A 14,173-nucleotide genomic window follows, 5' to 3' on the forward strand; every position below is an offset into this window, starting at 1 on the left:
AGAGACTGCTGTGGGTTCTGAAAACAAGACACTGGAATGTCCTGTTTTTTTCTTTCTTCAGGGTTCTTACTCTATGGTTTGACTATGGTCACTGGCCTGATGTCAATGAAGCTCTGGTTGAAGGGGTCAAGGCAATCCAAATAGACACCTGGCTGCAGGTAAGGCGTGGGAGGGGTTGGGGTAGATTCCACTTCTGACCTAACTTTGTCTTACCTAGCCCTTTGGAATCTCAATGACTGTAATATCCCAAATGGCACCCTGCCGAAGGAACCTTTGTACGTGACCTGATGAGAGCAGGGTGCTCACAGCAGGAATTGTAACTCTTTTAATAAGCACCTTGGGCAGAAACTGGAGCAGCATTCCCAGGTGACTGTCTGAGCTGATTAGTGCCAGAGAGAGAGAAAGGATGAGGGATTTTAAAGTTAGAGATAACGTGCAGTGATGTGCTACTCTTCTGTGATCCAGACCCTCAGTCCATTTCAGGATGACTTTATAGACTGCACTTCATACAAGAGGCTCCACTTTTTATTTGCTTTACATTTACCCTTGTTCAAGGTGTGGGAGAAGCCTGCAACAGTTTGGAACGGGGGTATCACCCATCACTGTGTGCAAGAATTAACATCTACCACAAGGGACTGGTTGCACATGATAGTCGTCATCTCACATAGCTGTTCTGTCCCTCTGATATCACCATTTGGATCTTTGTATCTAGTTGGTAGAATGCGTGCTGGGATCTCTGGCTACTTTGCAGTGGACAAACAGAGCCTTAGAGCTCTCTGAGGAGATTGGTTGGACTGAGCAGCTTGTGAACTATACATGCGAGTGTGACAGGGATTTTTATTTTCTCACCTTTGCTATCAGGTGATCCCTCAGCTCATTGCAAGAATCGATACCCCTCGGCCTTTAGTGGGGCGCCTTATTCACCAGCTCCTCACAGATATTGGAAGATATCACCCGCAGGTAAGCTGTGGCCTTGAGGAAGATTCTCAATAGAGTCTTGGTCAAGTAAAGCTTCCTTATTCTATTAGATGTTTATAATGAGAGTGACTAGGGAGTGAAGGTGTGAGGAGCAGATGCTGGCACAGGACTGGTTATAGTTTATATCAAAAGAGCTTTATTACTGCTTCCTCTCCTGAATAGCTTACTCATTCCCCGAAAGATTTATTCCCTCAGCCCCCTCACAGGAAAGATGGAAATGAGGGGCAGATGAGACATGCAGCATAGAGATCAGGCAGAATTTAAAGTCTTCTCTGTCTGTTGGGACACCTGATGGTGAAAATTGCTTCCTTAAATCTAACTCCATTAAGTAATTGTTACTGTTAATGAACAGTAGCTGCTGCTAACTTACTAGCTGCATTTCCTACCTTGGTGTAGAGAATCTGTCCTAGCATGCTGGGGAGGAGAATTTTCTGTTCCTCTAGAAGTTTTTGGCACCAGTTCGTCACCACTGGAATTATCCTGCTACCTGATCAGTGAAAATCCAAGCGTTTCAGATAATGTTACTTTCTGATGGAAAAACAAATATGTTTAATCCTTCAGTTATCCATTTCAATAAATGAGTTACTTTTTCTGCCGCAAAACTGTCATTTCTTAGTAGAATGGTATTGAACCAGGCTTGTCACCTGGTTTCTATGTACTTGGACTTGTTTTGTTTTTGTCTTGTTAGTCTCTTGATCTATGCAGCCCCTGTTATGTGTGTGCAGTTATAAATTATTACTGTGTGATGTGTGTCATAGGCTTTGATCTATCCCTTGACTGTGGCCTCTAAATCCACCACAACTGCACGCCACAATGCTGCCAATAAGATCCTGAAAAACATGTGTGAGCACAGTAACACTCTGGTACAGCAGGCAATGATGGTGAGTGCTCTGTGTATGGTCAATAAAGAATCATTCCATGGACTGATGTACCAGCCATATTAAGGGGTTTTTTGGTCTGTTCTTGTAGCAGTATTTTCTCCCATTAAACCAAAGAAAAATGTTAGTTTTTAAAAATGTTAGATTAGTTGATTCTGAGTGTGATTAATTTGTTGGGAAGGAATGATAGTGTTAGAGTACACAGTCTCAAGGAGACTTTCTTGTGTGATGGGACCATAACCTTTAAATATTGGGGTTGTGATGTTTGTCACAGATGAACCTGAGGAGGTGAGGAGAATGGGGAAAGGGAATCATTGACCCCAAAAAGAGAAACTTTAATTTAATGAGAAAGGGAAACAGAACATCCCAAGTCTGACTTGTTTTGGGGGAAGGGGCCGGTTTATCTTGATTTGCTAAATTCTTAATGAATAACTGAAAGGCAGGAATATATTATGAGGCAAACTTCATGTGATTGCAAACATATTGGCAGGTGGGCAAATCAGTTTATAGTAGTCCAGTGGGGTACTCACAGGAGAAAGTTTATCAAGTAGACAATTGGGAAAAATTCGTGTGGCTTCCTCTAGCCACCAGCAGGGAGTAGGTGAAACCATTCTCAAGGTGAAAGTAGTCTAATACTTTTAAGCCTCTCTGCGTTCATGCAGTATTTTTCCCCCATAGGAATTTATTGTCTTCCCTATCCTAATCCAGGTGAGTGAAGAGCTGATCCGTGTAGCCATCCTCTGGCATGAGATGTGGCATGAAGGGCTGGAAGAGGCATCCCGTCTGTACTTTGGAGAGAGGAATGTGAAGGGAATGTTTGAGGTGCTGGAGCCACTTCATGCTATGATGGAGCGTGGGCCCCAGACTCTCAAGGAAACGTCTTTCAATCAGGTAGCTGCTAGTAGAGTGCAGTCTGAGCTTCCTGTAGCCCCAAAAAACAGAACACCCTGCCTCAAAAACATTCCCAGTACCTTTTATCAAGGTAGTAGAAAAGGCAATGGATTTTTTATTATTGGATGGAAGGCTGCTGTGGATGGCGCATGTCTCTCTCTCTCTCAAGCTTCCTTTAACTCCAGTTTTTCACTGTGGAAGCTTGACAGAGTGACTGCTCTGCTGTACAGTAAAGCCGACCTCCAAAGAGTCCCAATTCTAGGCCCCTGGGAGGAGTTTTGACAGTCTCACTGTTTGTTGGCATCCTTTCAGTCAGATTGAGGAGCATGTTGAGAATGAAGAGTGCTTCAGGGAGTGAACATGCTTCAACCCCAGTTCTAGACTCTGAAACAGAGGTGGGGGGTTATCCCACCAATTGAGCTAAGGGCAAGGCTCTTGAGATAATTTATACTAGCTTCGCTCCACGACACTTATTTCTGCATTCTTGATCTTTGGGGACTCTAATTCTACCTGGGCGTAATCTGATCAAACAAATGGCACTTGGAGTCTAGTGGCTAACAGATGTTACATGGGCTTTGTAAAATATACCCACCAAAGGCATCTATGAGAGTGAGTGCCTCCTCCTTTGAAGTGATTTCCTCTGTCTCAGTTACACTGCTTCACCGTCCGCGTCAATGCTGCCACCGGTCAGCATAGCAGCTTATTTGAATTTGTGACTGTTGCTTTAGCCCCACAGCTCCACCATTAAAGGGTATTTCTGCCTTTTCTGGTTTCTTTTGGGGGTGAAATCTGTGTGGGGCAGCATTGTCTAATAGAGTCAACACAGCCAGAAATACTTGCATTCTAATCTTGGTCCTGCCACTGATTTGCCTTGTAACCTTGGGAACGGTTAATGATTGTACAGGATTTTGAGATTAAATAAATGAAGCTCTTTGTAAGTGATAAGTATTTACTTTTCATTTGTTCCTCTGTAGACTGTAGTAAGGGTTCATTTTTCTTCTTCCTCCCCAGGCATATGGCAGAGACTTAATGGAGGCTCAGGAATGGTGCAGGAAGTACATGAAATCAGGAAATGTCAAGGACCTCACCCAGGCCTGGGATCTCTATTACCATGTGTTCAGGCGGATCTCTAAGCAGCTGCCTCAGGTGGGGGGGAGGTACAGTTCAGGGTTTTACAGTGTAAGCTGTCAATACCTATATGTGTTTATCCAAAATACTCAACAAGGGTATTCCAGAAATACCTGCTGCTGGCTTACACCTTATGCAGTGCTTTTTGCAAGTAACTGAAATATTGATGGTTGCCTGTGAACTGTTCTATGCCCTCCCTAACATCAGCTTTTTTCATATTTCAGTGGTATGAAATAGACACATAGACGTATATAAAACTTTGGCTTTGTTTGTTTGTTTTTTTCTTGCTGGCAGCTCACTTCCTTAGAACTACAGTATGTGTCACCAAAACTCCTCATGTGCCGGGATTTGGAATTAGCGGTGCCAGGAACATATGATCCCAACCAGCCAATCATCCGCATTCAATCCATTGCACCATCACTGCAGGTCATCACGTCCAAGCAGAGGCCCAGGAAATTGACATTAATGGGTGAGAAATGCAAGTTGAGTTTAGCTCAGACTGTATACCTTTTCAGGAAAGTCTTCACTAAAGTCCCTTTAGAAAGTGGATTTTTCATTTTCTGTAAATGATTTTCAGGACAAGCCAGCTGCTCAGATTGTCCTACTTTCCTATTTCTGGAAATATCAATATGTGCTCTCTCCCTAGCTCCTCATCAAGAAGCAAGCATGGAACTGGAAGATAAGGGAAATACTTTTATAGAGTGTCTTTCATCCCAGAGTGCTTCAGTTACGTAGCTAAAGTAACACTGAGCCATAGCCATCTCTGGGATGGAGGCTGTCAGCCAACTGGCCCATGGCATGCTACACAAAAGTGGAAAGGAAGGGAAATTATATAATGAACATAATATCTTCGATTTTATGTTCAAAACAAACAGGCCCTTGGATTTTTATGTTCTCTCTGAAAAAACATTTAGTAAAATGCATTGTACTCAACTCCTTTAACCCAGCAGAGTGAAAGGCTCTATCGACCTTAACAGGAGTCAAACCCATGGCTGCAGGGAGTAATGTTGTTATAAGACTGATGTTTAAGCCACCAGTTTAGTTCCTTTGGCTACACAGTTTGGAAGAGCAAAAAGAACTAAAGGAAGAGGGGTATACAGACCAAGAAAGCGGGTGGAGGACTGGATTAGGGTTCGATTTACAGTGTATATGAAGGGCTGAACACAGTGATGTGGAGCTTGAGTGTGTGTGAGTGTGGGGAGAGATGCAAAAGGTGACAGCAAAATTCACAACTGCACGAAAGCAGTAGAGTTTTTGTCATTTTGTCATGTCAGTGTCCTGTTGTCTTATTTATCTTAGCATTGCATCTCCTTCTAAAGAGTGGAGTCTTGGTGACCTTTCTTTAATGAATACCAAGAAATCAAGCCTTGTTTTGTTGCATTATTCCTTAACAAGCGAATTTCCACTCGCAGAAGGAAGTTTATAAAATATATCTACCCAACATTCTGAATCTTGCTGTCATTCTGTCCATTTAAATGTGATTCAGACTTCATCTGATTGTTCATGTAAGATACTGCAGTCCACCTCACCACCCCCCTGTATCTTCTCTTGCAGGAAGCAATGGGCATGAGTTTGTATTCCTTTTGAAGGGCCATGAGGACCTTCGCCAGGATGAGAGAGTGATGCAGCTCTTTGGACTAGTCAACACTCTGCTGGCCAATGACCCGACATCTCTGCGTAAAAACCTCAGGTATTTGGTAGGATCTTCTTATTCATTAATGCCGATGCACCTAACACCACTATACTTTCTGCTAGCTGATGAAGAAATGGAAAATCCAGTAACACAACACAAAATGCAACATTTAGGTAACTAATAGCTGGAGATAATGTCTGTCGAAAGGAGGGGTTTTTTATGTTTGTTTTCGTTTTAAATAAACCCCTTTCGTTGGAGTTTCATCATCTTCAAGATGATTGCAATTCAAGGCATTTCTGTTATTGGCTCTGGAGCCTGAGAGCATTAATAACCTTGCTCGCTTAGGAGAGTCCAGTGACTGTTCTGTTCATATTGTAATGTGGTTTATAATCCTACTTTGGGAGGTACATATAATCTTGTGAAATGGTGGATTCTTGGCAAGAAGATTTTAAAATACCCAGTGCATACTCACACTGGTGCTCAATTTAAGTAGCCACTGACTGTAGTTCTGCACCCTTGTTTTTCACATGTTAACACACATCGAGCAGAATGCCTTCTGCAATTAATAGATTGTTGTGGGTCATTTACCACAAAGCTTCAGAAAGTGAGCTCTCAGTGAGCTTAACATAAACTGCTTAAAATAATTCTTAAGAATAAACAGTAGTACTCTATCAAGAAGTGTTCGCCAGTTAATTTGAAAAAAGACTGGGTGATAAAGTAATGAATTGGATACATCACATTCCACAGATTTAGGTGGTGGGTTGCTCTAGATTGGTAGATTTTGAACATCATGAAAATACACCAATTCCTGATGTCCAGCAATTTGAGCCGTGATTTTTTTTTTCTCTCTCTCCCCCTCCCCCTAGCATCCAGAGATATGCCGTTATTCCACTGTCTACAAACTCTGGCCTGATAGGCTGGGTTCCCCACTGTGACACTCTGCACGCGCTCATCCGAGACTACAGGGAAAAGAAAAAGATCCTTCTCAATATCGAACATCGCATCATGCTGCGGGTAAAGGGCGCGACAGCACGCAATTAGCTGCTCTGTTAGATCGCTAATATCCCTCTGAGTAGTGAAAGTAATGGGACAAGCTCTCTTGTTCCCATTTATTTACCTGTCTTTTGATCCCTTTTCATATTAAAATTACTCTAACTATGCACTAATATAAAATAAAAATGCTAGAATATTCAAAAGCACGCATAAATTAGTGACAGGCTTTGGAGTTATTCGCCTCTCACTTTCCATGTTGATAGTGACCACAAGTTCTTACAGCTAAAATGAGGTTGGTAGAGATTAGTCTGGTTTCCAGCAGACTTGTCCATATCACAAACAGTCCCACTGCAGCTGATATTTACGAGCATAGGCAGAGCCTGAAAATTGCACACTGGTGGGGGAGGTATAGGGAAGCTTGTACTGTTAGTTCTGTCAGTAAACAGAGTGGGTATCATAACCCAGAAGACTTAATCTTTTTCCAGAACTAAAATTCTCTCTCAGCTCTTTTCTTAACAATAAAAGTAGCTGTTGGAATGTTTGTGGCCACACCGGGGGGTATTGCATTTCAAATGACTTCTGGCTGAGTTTCCTGAAAATGAATTGGTTTGTGCTGCAGAGCAATTAACGGTCATTTAATCACTTTCTCATCGTTTTGCTCTGTAAACTAGTAGAGATTGACACATTCCTCATACTGCGGTTGTTTCAGAATTGTTATGAAAAACTTGGTGGCTGCTGAATGACATTTCTCTATTTTAGATGGCTCCAGACTACGACCATCTGACTTTGATGCAGAAGGTGGAGGTGTTTGAACACGCTGTCAATAATACTGCTGGTGATGATCTGGCCAAACTGCTGTGGCTAAAAAGTCCCAGCTCTGAGGTACGTTCACCTTCAGTCACGACTAATGACTCTTGCAGACAGCTAAATATGTTGCCCTCTCTGTGAATGGAGTGCCCACAGCATGTAAATGCATGTCTTTGTTTATAGGTATACAACTGAATGCATATTATTCCTTGATCCCCAAGGGTTGCATCTGTTATATTTTTTTGTATATGATGATAAAAAATTCATGGGTGAAAGACTAAGATTTAATTTACTGTTAGCGAAATTAAAATGGTGAAATGTAAACTGAATTAGCATAATTAATCAGCTTCAGTGCCTGTGCCCTTGTATGCATTTTCTGAATTTGTTTGAGGCACACCCAGTTCAATCAGAACTGTTTAATTTCATCTCTTATTTTTCAGGTGTGGTTTGACAGAAGAACTAATTACACCCGCTCGCTAGCTGTGATGTCAATGGTTGGGTACATTTTGGGCCTTGGGGACAGGTAAGTGAAATTGGAATAGTTTCTTTGAAATAAGTGCAGATTACAAGGATTTATAGATTCCATTCTGAAATAGTTGTCATGTTCCCATCAGCTCATTCCCTGGATATTCTCTTGTGATAACCACTTTCATTTTGGCTATTCCAAACTCCAAATGATATCACCTTTCAGGGCCTGCTGCTATTCCCCTTTACTTCAGTGTTCCAGGATCAGGCCCTAGGGTTTGTACGTCTCTTGAGTGCATGACAGGAGTGTCTTCTCTTTCAAGAGGCAGTGTGGTTGAGAGGAATACACACACAACTAAGGAGCTGAGTGTTCTAATTCCAGACCTACCACACACTCACTGAGTGGCCTTGAATAAATCACTTAACCAGTTACCCCATCTGTCAAAAAGAGGTAACCTCCCAGTGTTGTTACTCCGGGAGGATAAATGACTGTTTGTGCAGTGCTTGGTAGATAGTGAGCATTCATACTGACAGCACTCAATATTTCCTTTTTAAAGAGGAATACTTTTTAAACCTAAGTATATCTTGTATCACAGCTGCTACAGGAAGTGTAGCTCACTGCTGCCATCACAACTTTCACACAGCATCAATCTAGTGTGCCTCTTTCCCTTGAGGCATCTTATCTGGGGGAAAACAGGTGCTTCATATTAATGGGTTTTTAGCGAGGTCTTTAATACAGTTTCCTTTGTGTCACTTAATTCTGATTTTCTTGTCCATAAATACTACCTAGGAAGTATATGATTAAATATGTATGTAGATAATATTTAAAACATAAATTATTTTCCTCATACTAACTGCTCCTAGTCTGTTGTTCAAACGCATATTGGGGTGTCACTTAAATATGTATGTCAACTGAAGACTACAATGAACCAGTCAAAGATAATCTAAACTTCCTCTTTAGTATGTGGATTACTGTCCCAGTAGGCCCGAATAACTCCTTTAAAAATCCATCTGAAACCGGTATTTTTATACTAGAGGTCTGTAACATAACTACTAAATCTTTCTGCAACATTTTTGTAATAAAATCAATTGCTCTTGAGCTTAGAACTTTTGATAATTAAATTATAAACCTGTGAAACGTGGGGGTTAAAATAAAAACTGGAATACAACAGCAAAAAAGACAGTACTATAATACCCAGCATCTTCCTAGTCTAAGATTGCCTCTGATAACAGCCTGAGTTCCTCTCTTTACTTGCATTACGCTCATTAAATTTCCCTATGCTGTAAAAATGTAAAGTCGTTATAAAATGTGTGGAATATCAACCCTAAATATAAAAGGAACGTAACCAAAAAGTGCATATCCAAAAATATAATGATACAGTGTCTGGTCTAATAGGACATTTATCTTCAAAATCAAGAGGATTTCTGAAAACTCCTGAGTTGTAATTACAGAAGCTAATCACACCATGATGGAAGTGCTTCAGGAAAACTATTTATCATGAGATAGCTTCCCTATCAGAAGTCTCCAATCACTGGCTGTCTTCTGACTTGCAAAGATAAATGTCGTCCTAGACCAAAGCCATGATTTATTTTTTGATACATTTTTCTGTAACTCTCTAATGATCTGTCACTCTGGCTTCTCTCCTGTTCCTTTCACAAAGACACCCTTCCAACCTGATGCTAGACAGGCTGAGTGGAAAGATCCTGCATATTGACTTTGGGGACTGTTTTGAGGTGAGCTTTTGTACTAAAAATGTGTTGTTTAAAAAAAATGTTTATTTTTATATTTCAGAAAGACCCTGTTATCTAGTACAGCAAAGGCAGAACTAGGATTCAGGAACTCCTGAGGTTATTATTTTAGCTCTGACACTGACTTTCAGCGTGGTCTTGTGGCACATCACATAACTACTCTGTGCCTCACTTTACCTGTCAGTAAAATGGAGAGAATGCACACCTACCTCACCAGAATGTTGAGATTAGTTATACAGTTGTTTTACAGACATTGAGTGCTAAGTATCAGTGGTGGTCTTCACACAAATCCTTACACCAATTTGTGATTGAAATATGGAGTACATTTCTCTATACCAACAGCACAGACACAGACTCTTTGTTTGATTCTTACATTCTTTTATCTAGTAATGTTTACAGCTTCCCTCAAAAAAATTCCAACAACTAGAGAATCTTAGAAAAGTAGGGCTGGAAGAGACCTTGAGAAGTCATCAAGTCCAGCCCTCTGTACAGAGACAGGACCAAATAAACCTAGACCATACCTGACCCGTATTTGTCCAACCTGTTCTTAGAAACCTCCGAAGGTTGGGATTCCACAGACCTCCTTGAAAGCCTGTTCTAGTGCTAACTACCCTTATGGCTAGAAGACAGGTTTCAGAGGAACAGCCGTGTTAGTCTGTATTTGCAAAAAGAAAAGGAGTACTTGTGGCACCTTAGAGACTAACCAATTTATTTGAGCATGAGCTTTCGTGAGCTACAGCTCACTTCAGCTGTAGCTCACGAAAGCTCATGCTCAAATAAATTGGTTAGTCTCTAAGGTGCCACAAGTACTCCTTTTCTTATGGCTAGAAAGTTTTTCCTAATATCTAACCTAAATCTCCCTTGTGTCAGATTAAGCCCATTAACTTCTTGTCTTACCTTCAGATGATATGGAGAACAATTGATCACAGTTATCTTTATAAGAATCCTTAACATATGTGAAGACTGCTATCAGGTCCCCCTCAGTTGTCTTTCCTCAAGACTAAACATAGCCAGTTTTTGTTTTTTTAACATTTCCTCATAGGTCAGGTTTTCTAAACCTTTTATCGTTTTGGTTCCTCCACACACTTTCTTTCCTTTTTATAACCACAACATTCAGAGTTATAGCAGGCAAGTTAGTCCCTTACTTATTAACAAACTGCTTTTTCGAGGAGGAGGAGGAGAAGGAAATATCTGCAAAGTTAGTATATTAGTTAACTGATTCTCTTCTTTTGCATATTCAGGTTGCAATGACAAGAGAGAAGTTCCCTGAAAAGATTCCATTTAGACTTACAAGGATGTTGACAAATGCTATGGAGGTAGGTGGGAGTTAGCAGCCACCTTTCTAATAGGACAGAAAGGGGACTGTTCCGAAGAAGATGTCAGCGGTTTTCCAGCTATCCATGTGTGTTCTACTGTAGTTGAATCTCTCCAGTTCCATAAGGAGCCGAGGTGCTAATATTTCAGCTGCATTTTCCTTTAAATAGATTTCCCATGTGACCTTTACAATATGGAAACAACTCTTCATTGATTAAAAGGAAACACGGTCCTGCAATTTCCCAGGCCTCTCCATATTTCCTCATCCCAAATATTGGCCATGAACCAAACCACAGCCCAGTAGCACAGTGCTTCAAGATGAGTGTTACCTGGACCTCATTTCCATGTCACCAGCGGGCAGTAAATCAGAATAATGGGGCCTCTTAAACTTGTAATGAACCTGTATCTTCTTTTAATAAATAGAAAATGGTGTAAGGGGATTCTGGTCAAGATAAGGCATGTCCTGCCATGGGAGTGATTAGGGCTGGAGTCAGAAGGTAAAAGGAGCCCCACTGTTGATTCAGTTCTTTCTGTTCTGAAGGTGACGGGCCTAGATGGTAATTACAGAATCACTTGTCACACTGTGATGGAAGTCCTGCGAGAACATAAAGATAGTGTCATGGCTGTGCTAGAGGCTTTTGTGTATGACCCCTTACTGAACTGGAGGCTGATGGACAGTAAGTTATCTGGGGAAACAGAACTGGAGAGAGAAGTAAATCAAAGTAAACTGTATAAATGTAAGACATTCAGGAGCACAAAATCAAATGTCTGTTCAAACTCAGGCCTTGGTGGTTTAAATCTGCAGTCTATGCACACACAGTAATGTTAACAGGACTGTGTTCAAGAGCCCTAATATAAAGAAACACAGAGATGAAATCCCATTTGCCCTTAAAACTCAATTAAAAGCAAAATTATTGGAGTCCTTTTGAATTATTTTTCAACATCTTTATTTTGAAAAGCCACACACAGATGTTCGTTTGCCTGAAGCAATTGGACACTTAACCCTGTGTCATTCAGAGAAAGACTGATTCACTTTGAGAAGCTGATCTTTCCAAAGTCTATAGTTCAAAGATAAAAACTCTTAAGCATTTTATTTTCTTTGCAGCAAATACAAAAGGCAATAAACGATCACGAACAAGGACAGACTCCTATTCAGCTAGTCAGTCAGTAGGTGTGTATAACGTTTTACTGTATTTCATTTAATTCATTTGGATCATTTTTAATTGGAGTTTGTCTTTTTTTTTTTTTTTTTTTTCCCCAAAAGCACAGTGGAAAAACTGCTTATTGAAACTAGGTTTCAAGGCACCAAGTATTAGTTTTGACTGGTGCCTCTTACTCTCATAATTACATATGTATATAATTTACCGCTGAGCTACCTCAGCTTGAATAGCAGCCACTGCTTTGTAGTCATATTCACATTGTAATGTGGCATCAGGATTTTTGTGGAATACCTAAAAGTTGATGCAACCCACAGAGTAATTATGACCTGTGATGTGTACTGTACTTGGTTTTGCATAGTAATGCTGCAGTAAGCTCAGTGACGTTTCACATAGCAACATAGTGGTACAAATGTTACACAAAATCCTAGGAGCTCATTGCTAATGGACCTGTAGGAGAAATGTTAAAGGAAAGCATCTACTATAATGTTTAAAATAGTAGGGTTTCAATAACTTAGTTACTTGGCTACTATTTTAAGTTAATTGTGCGTCTTTTTAAAATATCTTTCAACAGGCAAAATGTACGGAAGGGTACTTTAAGGTTAACTGCAGCTTTCAGCACATAAGATTGAAACATACTTTTCCTGTTTGAGTTATAATCCCTTTAATCAGAGCAATGGGGGCATTCAGCACACTTTGCCCCAATTTAGTAAGCTCTTCAAAAATAAGTCAGTCAATCCAAGTCACCAATAAGACTGTGAGGGAGGGAGGGTTATTGGTAAATGCTATATAGAGTATGATATTCTGAGTCTCGTGCAATACTGAAGTACAGTGGCCAATTTAATGCTCCATCTCCTTGTGTGTCAGTTTTAATGAAAACTTAAATATTTTAGCATAGTCCTAAAAAGGCATTTTGCTCAACATGTTATATTTAATCTCATGATGCTCCTAGCTCTCATTCAAACACACATACACCAACAAGTGCTTTAAATAAATTCACTTGCATGTTGGCAATTGAAGAATTTATTTTCTGTAATCTTAGATGCTATTGGAGAACTTCTTTCTTTTGTACAGTCTAGACCAGTTGAAGTACTGTTTTCTGCAAATGTTGTAGCAGTGACCTGGCATAAAAAAAAGTTTAAAAGTGCAGTTGCCCATCACATAACTTCCTGGTGGTAAGAACTGCACGTAAACCAGAAGCTTTACACAACATACTTGAGCTTGAGTGTAAGGTTTTTTTGTGCTACAAACTGAACCTTAAAAAATGTTACTTTATCTGCCTTTGGGCTTCATATTTATACTGCCATAATTTTCCTTTAAAATCAACGTTTTTACACTGTTCAAAGTGCTGTGCAGGAGAATCTCCTGAAAAGCAAACAAATGTCAATCTTCTTTGTATTTGATGACTGTATTGATATTCTCCCCTCTCTCATTAGAAATGTTGGATAATGTGGAGCTGGGTGAGACAGCCCATAAGAAAACTGGGACCACAGTGCCTGAATCTATCCATTCCTTCAGTAAGTTCCTGTGCAAAGTTCATACATTTTACATTATGGGCAACTAGTTCCTCAATCAGCACGTTCAGTGTTCTACAGATGAGAGCTATGCCAGGTGGGGCAAAAAGGGTTCTCTGTCAGCATAGATAAGAACTTGTTAACTGTCTTTGCTCTCTTCTCTAATTAAACCCAGTAGTTAACAGCAGTTTGCGTGTCAACTATTCATGGCAAAAAAGTAACTGCATCACAAAGTGTTCTGATCATTGTTGTCTAAATAAAGTCTAAATGTTGTTTGCACTTCTGTCTTCTAGTAGGGGATGGGTTAGTGAAGCCAGAGGCTCTCAATAAGAAGGCTATTCAAATTATTAACAGGGTTCGAGATAAACTCACTGGTAAGTGTATACTTTCTAAAATAAAATATTGTAAAAGTAATACAGATATTAGAATTATGTTCAGGTTTAAGTGCTTGCCTGGAACTATCCTATTTCAGTTTTGTGCTAGTTCTTCATCAATTTTATTTCAAATTATCCTGTTTCTTAATTGGGCAGAGCCATTTAATATATTTGGGCTTTGTAAGTTGTATTCTGGAAGGCAATCTTATTTGGAAAATGTAGAGGTAATTTTAATTAATGTGGATCAGATTTGATCAGTTCATCTTTTAGGTGATGATTCTAAATCAAATCT

General features: G+C 40.1%; 1 protein-coding gene across 6 annotated transcripts in view; it reads left to right on the top strand.

The window, feature by feature from the left end:
- Window positions 1-14,173, top strand: part of MTOR (mechanistic target of rapamycin kinase) — a 106,622-nt gene that overhangs the window by 90,360 nt on the left and 2,089 nt on the right. For 5 of the 6 annotated variants that reach the window (XM_048824937.2, XM_075121088.1, XM_075121089.1 and 2 more), the window contains 16 exons: window positions 62-158; window positions 862-960; window positions 1,737-1,859; window positions 2,565-2,747; window positions 3,759-3,893; window positions 4,170-4,344; window positions 5,430-5,565; window positions 6,375-6,522; window positions 7,261-7,383; window positions 7,749-7,831; window positions 9,435-9,507; window positions 10,764-10,838; window positions 11,378-11,513; window positions 11,942-12,007; window positions 13,430-13,510; window positions 13,801-13,881. In XM_048824937.2, coding sequence (XP_048680894.1) covers window positions 62-158; window positions 862-960; window positions 1,737-1,859; window positions 2,565-2,747; window positions 3,759-3,893; window positions 4,170-4,344; window positions 5,430-5,565; window positions 6,375-6,522; window positions 7,261-7,383; window positions 7,749-7,831; window positions 9,435-9,507; window positions 10,764-10,838; window positions 11,378-11,513; window positions 11,942-12,007; window positions 13,430-13,510; window positions 13,801-13,881 — 1,814 coding nt within the window. The remainder of the gene's footprint in view (window positions 1-61; window positions 159-861; window positions 961-1,736; window positions 1,860-2,564; window positions 2,748-3,758; window positions 3,894-4,169; window positions 4,345-5,429; window positions 5,566-6,374; window positions 6,523-7,260; window positions 7,384-7,748; window positions 7,832-9,434; window positions 9,508-10,763; window positions 10,839-11,377; window positions 11,514-11,941; window positions 12,008-13,429; window positions 13,511-13,800; window positions 13,882-14,173) is intronic. The other variant, XM_075121090.1, reaches the window with a different exon arrangement.

This window comes from Caretta caretta, chromosome 18, assembly GCF_965140235.1.
Source record: "Caretta caretta isolate rCarCar2 chromosome 18, rCarCar1.hap1, whole genome shotgun sequence".
Taxonomy (NCBI): domain Eukaryota; kingdom Metazoa; phylum Chordata; order Testudines; family Cheloniidae; genus Caretta; species Caretta caretta.